This window comes from Gekko japonicus, unplaced genomic scaffold (genome assembly GCF_001447785.1).
Source record: "Gekko japonicus isolate JY-2015 unplaced genomic scaffold, Gekko_japonicus_V1.1 scaffold144, whole genome shotgun sequence".
In the NCBI taxonomy this organism is placed as follows: Eukaryota; Metazoa; Chordata; class Lepidosauria; order Squamata; family Gekkonidae; genus Gekko; species Gekko japonicus.
In genome coordinates this window covers 981637-998180 of record NW_015162478.1, presented here as the reverse complement: position 1 = coordinate 998180, position 16544 = coordinate 981637, and the positions used below count along the sequence as shown (strand labels likewise).

Genomic DNA, 16544 nt, shown 5'->3' with positions numbered 1-16544 from the left:
CGGTCCCGGGGAGGGGGGGGGGGGGGGGGGCTCGCTCGCAAAGCTTCAGCCTTTGAACACTTAAAAAAAAAAAAGTGCTCGGAATCCCCCTAATCATCCTCTTAATAATACTCCCTTCCCCATTCCCTGGCTGGGTGTGGGGGTTCGCTCGCAAGCTTCGCACACTCAGAAAGAAGCGCGCGTGGTTCCAACCATCCGCCTTTCCCTTCCCCGGGGGCCCCGCTGGAGGGCTACGAGCTGGCATCGCCGAGCCCGCTTTTGCAATCTGCCCGCCGCCCCCCTCGGCCCCTCCCGACCCCCCAGTCTGCCTTAAGAGAGCTGCAATCTGCTACTCCGGCTCCCATTGACGTCAGAGCAGGCCGCACATGACCGAGGGGACCAATCAGAAGCGCTCTCGGAGCTGCTCCCGCAACAATCTTTCAGCGGAGCTTTTTCGCTTCTTCCTACAGCCAGCAGAGGAAGCGGCTGACACACGCCTTTTTTTTCCTCCCCCCTCCCCTCCTTCTTTTCTCTTTTTCCCACACCACCTCCACTCACACGCGCTCACCTACCTTCTCCCCCCCCCCGGCTCTTTTCCCACACCACCTCCACTCACACGCGCTCACCTACCTTCTCCCCCCCCCGGCTCCCTCCCTCGTACACGCATCCGCAGCCCCCGTCCAGACGTGCACCGCAGCCACCAAGAGAGAAGGGGACGCAAGCTGGAAACGGATCTTTCTCTCTTTTTTTTTTTACTGATCTACCCAACAAAGAGGATTCCCACCTCCTTTTAAAAAAAATGAAGGCTACCTTTTGTCTCCTGCTTCCTGCGGCTGGATCTAGCTCTCCTTCCAATATGGATTTAGTCCTTTGAAAGAAAGAAAGGGGGAGAAAACCCCCACGCCAAACCTTCCCAAACGCACTATATCCAGAGAAGGGGGGGGAAAAAGACAAAGTTTGAAACAAGGATTTTTTTAAAAAATCGCTTCCTCTTTGTGCATGAGTGTGCGCGCGCGTTTGCAAATTTTTTTAAACAAGATTTTTTTTTCTCCCTCCCCCCCCTTTTGATCTCCCCTTTCAAACTGGTTTGTATGTGCGTGTCTTTTGATACCTTTTTTAAATCCCCAAGGTGATCTGGGCAGAAGACTCCGGACCGCCGCCGCCGCCCCCCCCAAGCGCCCCCTGTGAGGTGGGCTGCAGGAGAGGGGCTGGTGGGGGTGGGTGGGGGGAGGCGAGCCTCCCAGGAGCTGCCATGGATGTGAACGGCAGCTGCGGCGGGGGAAGCGACCACAGGCAGCTCGAAGAGAGCAAGGCGCTGCTGGCCGAAATGTCTGCGACGGAAGGGACGAAAATGGGGGCCGCGCTCTGCCGGCGGGGAGTCCACTGCAACGGCATGAGGTACAAGCTGCTGCAAGAGGGGGACATCCAGGTGTGCGTCGTCAGGCACCCCCGGACCTTTCTCAGCAAGATCCTGACCTCCAAATTCCTGAGGCGGTGGGAGCCTCACCACTTGACCCTGGCCGAGAACAGCCTGGCCTCAGCCACGGTAAGCCACGCGTTGCCTCCTGCCCGCTTGAGACCTCTTCCCCCCCACCCACCCCCCTACCCCCCTTCTCTCTGCCTTGGCCCAGGCAGGCAGGCGGAGGGACCCTGGCTTGACTGCCGGGATATTTGTGCTCTTAGCAACGAATGCCGTCGGAGCCGTCTTCGCTCATCAGAGGGCCGGATGGAAAACATTCTGGTCTGGGTGGAACCTTTTCTTCCTTGAGGTGAACGTGGGGACGCAACCTGGGTCTGAGGTTCTGGGGTCTACAGCGCTGGACTTGTGAAACGGGACCCCAAATGGGGGGAGTTCTACAAGGGCCTGTGAAAAGGGGGTTGGGGGGGGGGATACTCATAGACCTGTAGGATGTATGGTGTCACCTCTGCACAAGAAGAGATAGAGGCAGCACAGCTAACATCATCATAGCTTCAGGCCAAGTTTGCACACATTTGTACTGAATGCTCATTTTTAAATATTATTTTTGTTCTTTTTAAGTTGCGAGTATCTGAGACTATAAAACAGGAGCAATAAAGCACTCCTAAATTTTGGAGCACGTTTAACTATACATGTTGTGTATACATTTTAAATATACATTCCTCTGTGTGTGGAATTAATTGGTTATTGAAACCAGTCCATGGCAGTTTGTAATGATGGATAGTCTGTTTCGTCTCTCCCCTCCCCCAAGAAAAAGGCTGCATTCTTTTTTATCTTCTTACATTTTAAGTTCCTTTTTTGAGATAATCAGGTATTTCTTGGTTTAGAACTGTCGTAGAATTACGACAACTTGTAAAGAAAACCTATAGATTAAGATGGATGGATGTCAAGTTTAAAAAAGAATCCCACACTTTGAATGGATTGATGAGAGGTTTGTGGAAGTCAAATACTTTTGCCATGAATCATTTAAAAAATGTTTTAGGGCCTTGGTTTCCTTCTGATATTTTGGAAGGAAGAAGAGTGTGTTGTGGTCTTGCAGTGACTATGGGCAGGATAGGAAAATAAGTATCATCTCCATGGGTATACTTCCTCCCCAGTTGATTGAGGATTAGCCCAGGAAGCTGACCTATGAAGGAAGATAAATTGGCAGCACAAAGGTATACAGGCAAAATCTTTCTGTAGCCCATATACCATCCAGATGAGTGGAAAAGGCTAAATTGTAATTTGCCACTCTAATTCAAAAGTACTGTTCAAGCTGACCAGTTCAAACCGTGTGTAGCCTTTTTTGCGAATGTATATTATTGTCCAGATCTTATGAATTATGAAGTGTAGCATTTTAGTGCCTGTACCTGATTCCATAAGTCCAGTATCTTCAAATCAGCCACCTTCAACCTTTCCAGATCACAGTACCGGTTCCATTTTTTAATTTTTCTCGTATTATTTTTGCCTGTACTCTCTTGCTATCCCCCCCAGTCCTTCTTTCTGCATATCTTTCTCCACAATCTCCAAACAGTGGTTGAGGCACTGCTGGCGTGGGACACTTTAGGTCAAGCAGCCACCCATTTGTGGTTGAGGCACCACCAGTTGAAGAACCGTGATTCTTTTCAATGACAGACAGCGATTATGTACAAGGGCATAAACAACCTTGGATGTGCTTTACAGTTAGCCAGAGTTGTAGAATTGTAGTGAATTAACATTGTAAAAATTCTTTTGCTCCCCCGCATTGTTAATCCTGTGTACACTCAAAAATCTCCGTAGACCTTGATTTGCACTGAATGTAGAAATGGAGGAGGCATTGGACAGATTTTCTTCAATGGTATAACACGAAGGCTTCTCATCAATTGCTATTCAGATGTGGGTACATGTAAATAAGGAGATGACTCAACTATAGATAGATGATGTCTTATTACACCAGCGCTCTTTCACAAAGTGTATGGCTATGAAATGTTCCCTCGGTTCATTTTCACACCTAAGAAGCTGCCGTGAATCTTGTCCTTTACCGCCATTTTGTTGAAGTGGTCCACTGGAACGATGGCGTGCCTATAAGGCCTTCTAATTTAGTGCTGCTGAAGAAGAATGGGATCAGAGGAGCAGGCCTAGGAGCTTTTTCTATTCTCCAACCCTTCTCCAACCCAGGATATCTGCCATTTAATTATTACCTATTTATTTAGGGAGATTTTATGCTGCCTCTGCAGGAAATCTGCCTGTCTCCCTACTGTGGCTATGACATGGTATATATCAGGCATACTGTACTGCTCTGGTGAGAGAAGAAGGCCAGGTGTTGATCTGGAGGCCTCATACTACTAGCCAATCCAGATGCTTTATACTGCCAGCCAATCGCAGGATCCAGTGCTGAACATTCTTATTCCCTTCTTTGACTCCCTGGGGCCTGAGCACACAAAGTTACCCACAGTCCTGAGGCTAAGATGTGTTAGGATGTGACTCTGGCAGATCTGTGTGTTTTGATGAAATCTGCCTCAGTTATGCAAAAAGTGGGCATCTGATTTGAAAAGTGTGAGGGCTGCTGAAACCTTCCTCCCACACCTGCTGCTTCTCTTCCTACAGATCCTCTTCCTCAGATGGTTACTACCAGTATTGTAGCGTAGCTAGGGGAAGGAAATCACTACTGGGGGCAGACTGTGGAGAGGTAAGCTGTAGGTGGGAGGCTGGGTTCCTCCCTCATGCTTCCCTCTGTTGTCTACATGATGGGGTTTTGACACTTGGATCTGCTGCTGCCCCATGCCATTTGAGTCCAAGACCTGGCTCACACGTGGAAGAGGGTGGTAGGATGCTGAGGTGGTAGAGGGAATGCACCACCTCAGACCGCAGGTGGTAGATTCCAGCTGTGAATGAGCCTTTGTGTTTAAAAAACAAGCCCTCCATGCAAACAGAAAGCTAGTACTGCAGAAGAGAAGAGATTGGATTTATATCCTGCCCTTCAGTACCTGAAGGAGTGGCTTACAATCTGCTTTCCTTTCCCCTCCCCACCACAGACACCCTTTGAGGTAGGTGGGGCTCTTGAGAGAATTGATTGTGAGAGAACAGCTCTGAAAGAACTCATGACTGACCCAAGGTTACACCAGCAGCTGCATGCGGAGGAATGGGGAATCAAACCTGGTTTTCCCAGATCAGTCCACACTCTTAACCACTACACCAACCTGACTCTTAGTGTGTGAGAAAGATTCGGCTCCTTCCCTTTACTTGTGTTGCCTCATTGTGCTACTTGCAGGACGTTTTGAACACTGGGAGGCACACATGAACACACATGGAGCTGTGGTGTGCTGAATCAGACCATCAGTCCATCAAGGTCAGTGTTGTCAGACTGGCAGGGGTTCTCCAAGGTCTCATGTGGAGGTCTTTCACGTCATCTACTGCCTAGCCTTTTTAACTGGAGAATGCTGGGGATTGAACCTGGGACCTTCTGCATGCCAAGCAGATGCTCCACCAGTGGCCCCACCCCATGATACCCCAGGATCTTCCTTCCTCAGTCCAAAGAGGTGCAGTCCATTCTATATTTGCAAAGCAGGTCCAAGACGTATCCTTAACCCCGAAATCCCTATTTTGGGCCTCTGGAGACCCTGGCCTAGTGCAGAGGACTTACCAAAATCATCTTCCAATAGAGGCAGAGTGACAGACGAATTCTTGAACCACAGCTATTCCTTGGGATGCAAAGCTGGGAAAGCAAGGGTGTAGCTCTGCAGAAGACATTGGGTTCTTACGTTGCAGAGGCTGGGGGTCTCCACAGCAGGCTGTATCAAGTGTTGAATGTGTTTTCAGAGCATGTTGCTTGGGAAAGCTGGGATTCGAATCCTTGGAGGATTTTTAAAAAATATGGCAGATGTCTGTCCGAGTATAAATTCTCCTATGGCTGGAGAGTGAGAAATTGGATTTGAAGAACTTTCTTTTCTGCGAGGTACACTGAGAGCAATTCTTCGCAGGTTCTCTCAGAAGTAAACGCTGTGCTGTTTGTTGCTGTGCTATCTACTTTCCCAGGAAAGCATCCTTAGGATTGTAGCCAAAGTTATCTTATAGCCAGAAGTTGCCTTTCTGATGGGCAGAGGTAACCTGTGGATTGGAATTTATTGCCACAGGATGTTAACAATGGCTCCTGGCATGGAAGGCTGTAATAAAAAAAAGATTAGAAAAAAGATTTGAATGGTAGGTCTGTATCAGCTTGTGAATCTGATTATTTGCTGCTTGGAACAGAACAGAAGGTGGCTATCACAGCCTTGACCTACTAATATCTGACTGTCCACTAATGGAGGCAGGATGCTGGGGCTGGTGCTCTATTGGTGTGACCCAGATTGGCAATTATTTTGCTTTTATTCATGACGTGTCGTCCAGTTCTCTGATTAAATGTTTGGTTTTTTGTTGCTTGTGGGAATAACAAGAGCTTTTTATATTGGTTTATCTTTCCCTGCATTGACGCAACCTCAGCCGCGTTCTTCGCATCCTCCATATTGTTGAGGGTTATCTGCATTCAGTCTTGTTCCTTTTGATTTCCATTTCATCATGCAATATAAGTGATATTAAATGGTGCCACCAGTCTTTTGGAGATTGTCGGTTAGTTTAAAGTGATGGTGTTGGTATTTTTTTTAAAAAAAAATCTTCATGGATTTGGTGTACTAGCCTGGCTTAGCGGTCCCATTGGGGAAAACCCTGAGAAGTGGAAATATCTGATCAGTTCTATCAAAAGTTTAAAAATATGGCATGAAGTTTGATCTTAAGCATGCTGAGTTAGAATTGAGTCCCTCTGACTTCTGTGGGCCTTTGTCACAGGTAATGTGTGTTGGATTGAAGCCTTGGGAAGGAAAGCAGCTAAGGTCTGACTTTGATTAAGGCAAGTAAGCAAACACTTTTGGAATGGAGTCTTTTTTTTTAATACTCTATTTATTAAGTTTTGTATTATACAGCCACAAACACTTTCAACCTTTACATTCACTTTTTGGAGGTCTTATACATAGTAAATTTCTCCCACCATTTGTGCATTCTCAACCATTTCCTTTGAAATATTTCATCTTCTTTTCCACGCAATATCATTGTTGATTTATCTAATTCTGCTACCTCAAGTAATTTTTTAGCTATTTCCATTCTAGAAGGTAGTTTATCTGTTTTCCAATATTTTGCTACCATTATTCTTGATGCTGTTAACATATACGTTAATAAGTACTTATCATTTTGATCAAGGTTATCTGGGATAATATTTAACAGATATATTTCTGGTACCAAAATTATGGAATGGAGTCTTGATCCTGAGCACATTTACTTGGAAGTAAAGCACACTGAACGGCATAACATGCTTTTGGTAGTAAATAGGCAGCTGCATCTGAGGTTCATGGTTTTCAAAATGTTTTGGAATGACGGCTGTTTCAGAGAGCCATTCTAAACAGGTCTACTCCCAAGCCTACTCTGATCTATTCAGTGGGGCTCACTCACAAGATTGCACAGTTATGCCCTGCACCATGATCCAAGGCTGCCTGTTAGACTATTTGCTTCCTCCTTTGATCTCTGTTGTTTTGGGCTAATTTTTTATGTTCAAAACTGAGATCCTCCATGCATTTGTATTGAAAGAGTGAGGTTTTTTTGTGGGCACGATACATGGGAAATAACTGAAAAGGGGAAGTTTGAAAGACATTTTTTTTTAGTAACTACGTCTGTAGTGTGAGTTTGGTTTTTACTTAGGTAGCATGCACATAAAAGGATGATTCCTGCCCCAGGAAGTTTGCAACCTAAAGGAGCCCTTGAGAGCATTAAATTGAAACCCTGCTGGGGGAAAAGCTAATGTCTGCGCGATTCGTAGTGGGGAACAGTCTCTACTACTACTCTACTACTGTTTCTGCACTGCCCCTTGTGCCCTGCCTGAATTTGAATCCACAGGTTCCACTTAAAGCATATTTCATCTTTGGTTGTGCACATGTAAAAACTGGAAGGGTAGTTCTAAATATGCATCAGGTTTTTGATATGCCAGGCAGTTTAAAATATGTGGCTACCAGGTATCTGAATCAATTTAGAGCCACGCAGAAAGGTTGATTTAGGAGGTGCATTTCTCCCTTCTTGGGTTCATACAATGCACGTGTGATTTTTACTTAGTAGGTTTTTACAAATCCCCTTCTCCCCAAAAAAAGATCTGAAGGGACACACATGTTTTAAAGTGGCAATGAAGTCATGGTGAATTGAATGAAAAACGTTTTAATGGAAAAGTTTGGTTTTGAGAAGGGGTGATTTAGAAAGTGGTGAGATGAAACTGACATAGCATGTCAGATTCTCTCCCCCCATGGTGAAAATGAAGAGTTCGGAAAAGACTGGGAATGTTATTTAATGGGCTGGTTTTCTATTATGTATGGGATGTTATCCGTTTTGACTTGATCTCAAATGTTGGGGATTATTAACCAGACTTCTGGAATTAGTATGATATCCGAACCATTAGTTGTTCTTTCGGATTAACTGAATGATGTTTGTTGGTGCAGCACTACACTACTGGTATAATAACCTTTTATTGAGGTTCCAAATGGTTCTTGCTTGGCGTTGGCAAGTGGCTGTAGTACCCACAATTAAGGAGAGGTTGATCAAAGTTTTCGGCATGACAGAGATGATGACTTTAACAGCTAAAACCAGACCCCCTCCCCAGTGCTCTAGAAGAAAAATGGAACTCATTTGTTCTGCACTGAGATTGATGTTCTAATTTGATCAGACTGGAAGAACATTCAATGAACCTGTCCTATAATGAGTTGGGACATTGGTTCGTTATGTTCAGTGTTGTCCCCCTCCCCAGTGCTCCTCCAGGGTCTCAGGTAGAGGTCTTTCATATCATCTACTGCCTGGTCCTTTTAACTGGGGATGCCGGGGATTGAACCTGGGATCTTCTGCATGCAAAGCAAGTTCTCTGCTACCTAGCCACGTCCACACACAACTTTTTGTTTCACACACACAGCAATTCCTTTATTGGCATTTCACAGAAATAAAAACATAGTATCTGTTTGTTTGCTGGTAATAGAAGAAGAAGAAGAAGAAGAAGAGATTGGATTTATACCCCGCCCTTCACATGGAGTCTCAGAGCGGCTTACAAACTCGTTTCCCTTCCCCTCCCCACAACAGACACCCTGTGAGGTGGGTGGGGCTGAGAGAGCTCTGACCGAAACTGCTCTTTTTCAAGGACAGCTGTGCCAGAGCTTGTGACTGACCCAAGGTCACATCAGCAGGTGCAAGTGGAGGAGTGGGGAATCAAACCCAGTTCTCCCAGATTAGAGTCCATGCACTTAACCACTACACCAAACTGGATGGTACATTATATGGCTCGTTAGTTGCCTTTACTAGTATTCATTTAAAATGCACAGAAATATGTCTAAAATTCAGAATGGCTAATCCCTGACATAGGAAGTTGTATATTGAATACAGGTCTGTCAGGGAATTTTGCTACTGATTTATTGAAATGGAGATTTTTTTTTGTTTTGCCAATACAGGTTGCAAGTCATTGTAGTGTCTTCTGCTCTCTCTCCCCTTCTGTTTTATTGTTGTGCCTGCTCTTTCTCATAGCAAGGGACACTTTAAATAAGGTGCATTTTTCGTGGTTGAGGCACTCAACTCCTGTGTGGGCTGTCTTGCCTCTGTGCAGGAATATTGTTTTCACTAACCATTTTATTTTCTACCGGTGAGCGAATGGAAATCTGTGTGTCATTTGTTTTTGCCTGTTTGTTTCAGTGCTTAGTGTCCCAGTAGAACAATTTTAATATTTGCAAACTTTTGTTTGCCAGGTAACTGCTTGCTCAGGGACATATTTTCCCCCCCTCTGGGCTAAATGAAGCTTTATTAAGCAAACAGCACCTAAATATGTATGTATTTCTATTTATTTGCAGAAAACGTTTATTTAGCATTTTGCCATTCTGTTAAATAACTTTCAAGACTGTTAATAAACTATCCATAGAGCCAATATACTTAAGTGTTAACATAGTTGATTTTATTATGTATTGTTAGTTGAGCTCTCTGCAGCGGTAGCATCCAGAACGACAACAGTAAGAGCCAACAATGTTTATAAAACATTCTGCAGCCGTGCACAGCTATTGAATCCCTGCCTTGCTGTGTAGCCTTTTTAAAGGGATGTTCCTTAATGCCTGCGTTTCTAAACTTGAGTAGGCATGTCGTCATCAGGAGAGGGCAAAATGCATCCCTTCTGGAATTCACTGTTAAAAATCCCACTTTGGATTTCTGGAATAGGTTGCTAGTCCTCATGATTGTGAAGATATTTTTTTCAAAAGTCCAGGGGAATGTCAAGGGTGAAGAATGCCCTGAGGAAATCTGGTTTGGAAATGTTTATTTGTTTGGCCTGTCAGCAAGCTATTGTGCATCCTGGGACACTAACCGAAGTTCCCGGAGTGCATTTACTAGCTCCCACACAACTTCCATCATGTTTGAACTGGGCAGTGGAGTGCAGGTTTGAAAGAAAAAAAAAAAAAAGCTCAATATTGCCTTTGCTCACTTACTCTTTTGGTAGAGTTCACTGACATGACAGAATTCTTGTTTCCAAAACTAAGTGGGCACAAGAAACCCCAGACAAGGACATCAGATATGTATCCTCTTGCTTATTTTATCTGCAGATTTCCTTCCTTGCATTTAGCAGGACCAATTTGACTGTTTTTGGCCTTTTAACATTTATTTTGGAGATTGGGTTGGTTTGATTGCTGTGATTGGATGATTGCTGGCCTCATTGGGAATATATACATCCGTTACTCTTTTTCCCCACCTCTCCCTGAACCTTATTTGATTCTTCTTTCTTCTCTTTACTTAGGAAACATAATTTCTGTCCTCAGGCATCTGCCACAGTAGTCTTAAACCTGTACTACAGTGATAATGAGTAACAGAAATAGCAATCCCTGTCTCCAACCACCAACCAGATGTTTAGACATACTCCTAAGGAGACAGAAAATGGGCCCACTGAATTACTAAACACCCCTCCCCAACAAGGTTTGCATAATACATTGGAAATGTTGCTTTTGAACGGCTTTGGACCTTTGGCTTTGCCCATAGATTTTTCTGTCTCCAGCAGTCCTAATGCATTCATTTATTGTACCCCATTATTAAAGCAGGCATCAGTTGAGTGCTCAGCATTTGATTGTTGGTAACAAAAGGCTGGTTTATACTGGTACCCTGATGACTTCAGCAGATGGTGGATTTGCATCTGTGAATGATTTATTGCTGCCCCACACCATAAGCAACTTTCAGATCAGCCCACACCCAGTATTGTGGTGGCAACAAGCTGGAGGTTTAGGGGGTGGGGACATTAAAATAGGCGCTGCACCAATGCTGTGATGTCACTTCTCACATGAGCCATACCATAGAATTTTGGGGGAGGCCTAGGGCGGTGCACTGCCATGATGATGTCACTTCCAGAGTGAACCTATACTAAAGAGTTTCAGGGAAATCCTAGAACATCGTGCCAATGAAGTGACAGAAAGGAAGTCACAGCATTGGCATGGTGCCTTTTTCCCCCCCCCCCCCGCATTGTCTCCTGCTGCTCTGCGGCACAGAGTGTCTCCTGCTGTAGCACCCTGGGTTTGTGTCCGCATTGAAGCCCACCACCTTGAGGAGTGTCTCCCATATAAGTTGCACTGCTGTTTAAGATCTACCAGTGAAGCCCTGTAAGGGTATTGACTTTTGTGTATCCCACATTAGCATCTGCTAGGAGCTTGGTCTTTTCAGTGGTTTTCCCAGTGCATTGGCATATGATCTCCCAGGGGGCTGCCTAGCTTTCTTTCTGGTCTCCTTTTGGAAGCAAGTGAAAACCCACCTTGCCTGCACTGGCCTTTGGGAATAAGCAAAATTAAACAAAAGCCTTGTGGCACCAAAATGATTTCTTTTCCACAGATCTGAAAAAGTGACCTCTGATTCATGAAAGCTCCCAGGGGAAATAAATGTTATTTATTTATTTATTTATTTATATTTAAATTTATACCCCGCCCTACCCCGAAGGCTCAGGGCGGCTTACAGGGCACAAGTGCCAGGTTTAAGGTTAGTCTTTAAGGTACCAGTGGATTTTTGTTTTTGTTTAGAAATGTGGACTTGGTTAAATTGGAAGTCTGTTGTTGATCGGTTTTGGATAATCCCCCCATTGTTTGTTCTTATCACCTGTCTGTTTTTTGAGATGAGTGGAAACTTTTCGTGGCATCCAAACAGTGCCAGCTGAAATGTGTTGGTTTTACCAGCTGATGGGTTTTACCCTTTTGAATGGTGTCTGGACTGTGGATAGATTTTTATTTGTTTTTATTTTTTAATCACCTCATGAAGGCTTGCTAAAAAGCAATATACAAATATTGTTAGCAAAATGGATGGTGAGAAATCTACGTGTTTGTGTATGTGGAACAGCCCTAAGTGATGGCCATTGCTGTTTTTATCTATGGTTTCAACTGCTAGTGGCTGTTCATTGACACTGTTGGTTTTTTAGGTTGTCGTTTTTAAAGATGGTTTCTGGGTTTTTAAAAACTTTTAAAAAACTCCTTTTGGGATTGTCTTGTTGAAAGCCATTATTGGTGTCTACAAGATAGAGATCAGAGTTGGGTAAAATTGGCAAGTGTCGTCATTTTGAGGTAGTTTAAATTGCTACACCGGTAGGATTAAATCTGTGATGCTGGTGATGTTTTAATAGTGCATTTGGTCAGGTGAATGAACTAAGATGTGCAAATCAGAATTACGGCCTTATTGTTAAGTTTTAAATGTACATTTTTGTTTTAATTTCCTGCTCTCTCCCAGAACTGTTTGCATGAATTATAGCTTTACTTTCACATTTGTCCAGTTTCACAAGTAGTGAGATCTTTTTAAAAATGGTATTCTGTGTGGCAGTGCAGATTGATCCAGACCTGTCCAGAAGCAGTGGCTACCATGTGATGTGGCTTGCACAGAATTTCTCTTGATTTTTTTATGTTCCAAATAATACCTTGCAGGCCTGGGAATCGAAAGAGGGCAAAATTATATTTTCTGCTAGCAAGAATCAGGTGGACTCTGATTACTAAAGCCAGGCCCTGATTGCGTAATAACAACAAAGTTACCCATTAACCTCCCCCAAGGAAGCTAAAAGTGGACATTGATGCATTGTTTTTCGTTTCACTTCTCCCCTTGTGGGAAGCAAAGCTGGAGCTACTGCAGATGAGAATTCGGTAACAATTCAGGCCTGGGCCTCCATCAGGAGCCTAGTGGCGGCACGTTGATGAGTCAACTGCTGGAAGTTTAGAACGGAAGCTGATGTGCTTGATTGTATTAACTGGCTGCCAAACCCCTGAAATGAAAGCATGATTTGAATTTGGTTTGGCTGCAGAAAGCCCACCTGTGCTCTGCCACTTGCAGGGGTGGCTGGTTTTGCTTCAGAAGGAGTTTGCCATTAATTAATGAGATTCTGGTTTTTTTCCCCCTGAGTTCTTTATTCCAGCTTGGTGTGGGTCTTTCTGAACTGCTCTCCCTCTTGTTGTTCTGGTGCTGTTTTTAATTTTTTTTAAAGAATTGTTCGCTTTTAATTATACACCTAAATACCTTTGGCACCTTTAAGACCAACAAAGGTTTATTCAAGGTATGAGTTTTCGTGTGCACGCCCACTTTTTCAAATATATTGGAATTTGAAAAAGTGTGCATGCACATGAAAGGTCATACCTTGAATAAACCTTTGTTGGTCTTAAAGGTGCCGCTGGACTCTAACTTTGTTCTCTTGCTTCAGGCCAAAATGACCAACCAACTGGATTAAACAAAGAAGAGAGCTAACCCCCCCCCCCAAAAAAATGAGAACCGTTCTTGAGAAATCCAACTGGGGCCATTGTGGGGGCTGAGAGGAATCACAGCTTGCATTTGAGATTTCTACCAAGAACTGGAGAGAGGAAGAGTTGGCACTCTTGGTCTGTATTTGGTGGAACAGGATTGCTCTTTCCACCTAACATACCCCTGAGCTTCTTGAAGGATGCAGACCTCACATCATAAATAAAAGCCATTTATATATTGAATTTATAGCCCTCCCTCCTCTATACAACAGGGCTCAGACTTGTGAGTAATCTATATATCTAATAGTGAAGGCGCCCCCTGCGTGCGGATATCTAAATCCACACATCGGGGGCACCTGGGGGGCAGGGAGATTTTCCTGCACATTTGGGACAGTCCCCAGGTATGCAGAAATTTGCAGGCTGGCAGCTGTGAGCCACTCAGCTGCCGCCGCCACTACATGGGGAGGGAAAGCTTGGCGGGCTGGCCAGGCCTTGCTGCCACTGGGGGAGGGGGGAGGCTTGATGGGCCGAGCTGAGACCTCACCACTGTTGCGAGGGAGGTTTGGGGGGCGAAGGAGGGGGCGAGGGAGGTTTGGGGGGCCGGCAGCTTGGAGCCGCACGGGCCTTGCCACCGTTGCCGGGGGAGGTTTGGCGGGCCCGGCAGCTCAGAGCTGCACGGGTCTCGCCGTTGGGGCCAGGCAGGGGCGGGGAAGAAGGCTTACCTGCGGTGGCTTCGTCCTTCTTGACAAGTAAGGGGAGGGAGGGGGTAAGGAGAAAGGTTGGCGGGCTGGCCTCACAGCCACCACTGGGGATGGAGGGAGGGAAGGGGGAGGGAGAAGGCTGGGTTCACCTGCTGCCGCTTCTGCAGGCCGGGAGCTGTGGGGAATACTACCCCCCCCACCGTGAGTATCGTGGGTCCCGCCTCTTGTGCATTATAATTGTCCAACTGTTTAGCAGCCCCTGGGCATCTAGGACATCTATGCAGGCTGGCCAAATTGGTGTAGTGGTTAAGTATGCGGGTTCTAATCTGGGAGAACCGGGTTTGATTCCCCACTCCTCCACTTGCAGCTGCTGGATGACCTTGGGCAAGCCATAGTTCTGTCAGAGCTATCCTCGAAAAGAGCTCTCTTAGCTCCGCCTACCCCACAGGGTGTCTGTTGTGGGGAGGGGAAGGGAAAGGAGTTTGTAAGCTGCTCTGAGACTCCGAGTAAAGGGTGGGGTATAAATCCAATCTCTTATTCTTTTTCTTCTTACCCTAAAGTATTCTTTCTTTTACATGGGTATTTTGGGGTATTCTGGGCAGTTTGGGGCATTAATGCCACCGGAAACAGCTCCTCCCTTCTCTGCTCCAGAGCCCCACCTGGTCTCGCCAGGCCCCATTTCTACAGCCACCCTTCCTTGTGTAGTCCAGTACCACCTGATCCTCCCACAAAGTGCCAAGAAAAATATCTGCTGAAAACTGTGATACTGTGGTAACATATAAAAGAGTGTCCCTTCTAACAGGACTGTGTGTGTGTTTGACCTGTAATGACCTTAAGAACATAACAAGAGCCCCGTTGGATCAGACCAATAGTCCATCTAGTCCAGCATCCCGTCTCACACTGTGGCCAACCAGTTCCTCTGGACAGCCGACAACAGAGCATAAAGGCCGAGGCCTTCCCCTAATGTTGCCTACTGCCTCTGGGATGCAGAGGATTAGTGCCACTGAATGTGAAGGTGCCCATCTGTCACCATGGCTAGTAGCCATTGATAGACTTAGCCTCCATGAATCTATCTAATCCCCTATTCCTGTGGCCATCACTACATCCTCTGGCAGCGAATTCCACTTTTTAATCACTCTCTGTATAAAGTAGTATTTCCTTTAGTCCATCCTGAACCTACTGCCCATCAGCTTCATTGGATGCCCTCGAAGTTCTACTATCTTGGGTGGGAGGAGAAAAAGTTCTTTTTGTCAGCTTTCCCCACCCCATGCATGATTATATCCCAGTCTCTGCCTTTCCTGCTGACGGATGGTTGGTTTGTTCTTTTCTTTTTTTAAAACATTGTTTTCCCCAGGAAAGAACCTTTGGAAAACCATTTCAAAATGCATTTAAAGGACAACTGCTACCCGAATATTTTGAAGCCGATCTGACAATGTTGCCTATTTCAGGGTTATCAGGGGCACTCGGTCACTTCAGCTGGCTGGAATACTCAGCTGTGAGTATTCCTCCCCCTCCCCCCCTCCGCATTTCTCAGCGAGCCAGGAATTGTTTCCTGAAAATGAGATGCTGTGCAGGGCACAGAACCAAAGGCTCGCAGTTCATGTGGCACCTCAGGAGGATATCACGTTCACTAGTGATAACCAGCAATCTACCCACCTCACTCCCGCAGGCACTGTGCGCTGCCGGCCTCTCACATGTGAAGACAAGCTTTGCAGGCTGGCTCCTGGTTGCAGATTTGTGTTCACAAGGTACCTCCTGAATTCCCTGAACTCTAGCCCACTTCTTGTTTGTGACCACACAGCTGAGTGTCATGTGCACGTACAACAATTGACTGTGACGTCTCCGGGTCATCTCATGTTCCTCCTTCAGGGGAAGGCTGAGGCGCCGTGCTGAAGGGCGGGGCAAAATTATCCCTCGGTCTAGTTGAGGTCAGTTCCCCAAAGGTAGCCTGGACAGGAAAGACTGGTGTGGTGAGCAGAGCAGGAAATGGAGTTGACTACCCAGGGGACTGAGGGGGAAAAAAGGATTGCCGCCAAGGCAAGAAACTGTGGCGGAGGCAGAGCAGATCTGTGAGGTGCTCACTTAAGAGGCTTTGCGGCCCAGGAAAGATCTGCTAACAGAAGAGGAAGTTACAGGATATTAGTAAGGAAGGGGAGGGAACCAGGCACGGGGAGAAAGAAGAAGCGAGTCTGGGAAGCTGTTCAGGCCCAAGGCAGCCTTGGGCTTTCCAAAGAGATTCGGAGGCTGAAGAACCTCCCTGGCTCCCGACAGTCTGTGATTTGAGGCTGCTCACTGCTGATTACCCTGCTACCCACTTCCTACAAACAGACATCCTTTGCTGTTCTCTATGAAGGGTAACGGCATCTGGTCAGAGTGGCTTGTTTGCTTTCTGCCTACCACTGGGGCCAGAAGCCTATTCTGTTTCAGCTCTAGTAGCATCAGCTTTTTCTGACTGACGGAATTGTACGTTCCGCCAATTTGCGTGGCTTTTTAACTCTTGCAGCTGGAAGGCCGTTTTAGGATTGAGCATAACCCTGTGTTTTGGTTAGAGAGGCATATTCCAGAAGCATATACCCTGGTAATTTTCTCACGTTGGTGTCAAAATGGTGGCGGAAAGGGCCGTCAAGTTGCAGCTGACATGGCAATCCCATAGGG

The 16544-nt window shown here is 45.8% G+C and overlaps 1 protein-coding gene across 1 annotated transcript in view; it reads left to right on the top strand.

The window, feature by feature from the left end:
- Positions 1–1231: 1231 nt before the first annotated feature.
- Positions 1232–16544, top strand: part of CMIP (c-Maf inducing protein) — a 208647-nt gene continuing 193334 nt past the window's right edge. The window contains exon 1 of the mRNA XM_015405806.1: positions 1232–1525. Within this exon, the coding sequence (XP_015261292.1) occupies positions 1232–1525 (294 nt within the window). The remainder of the gene's footprint in view (positions 1526–16544) is intronic.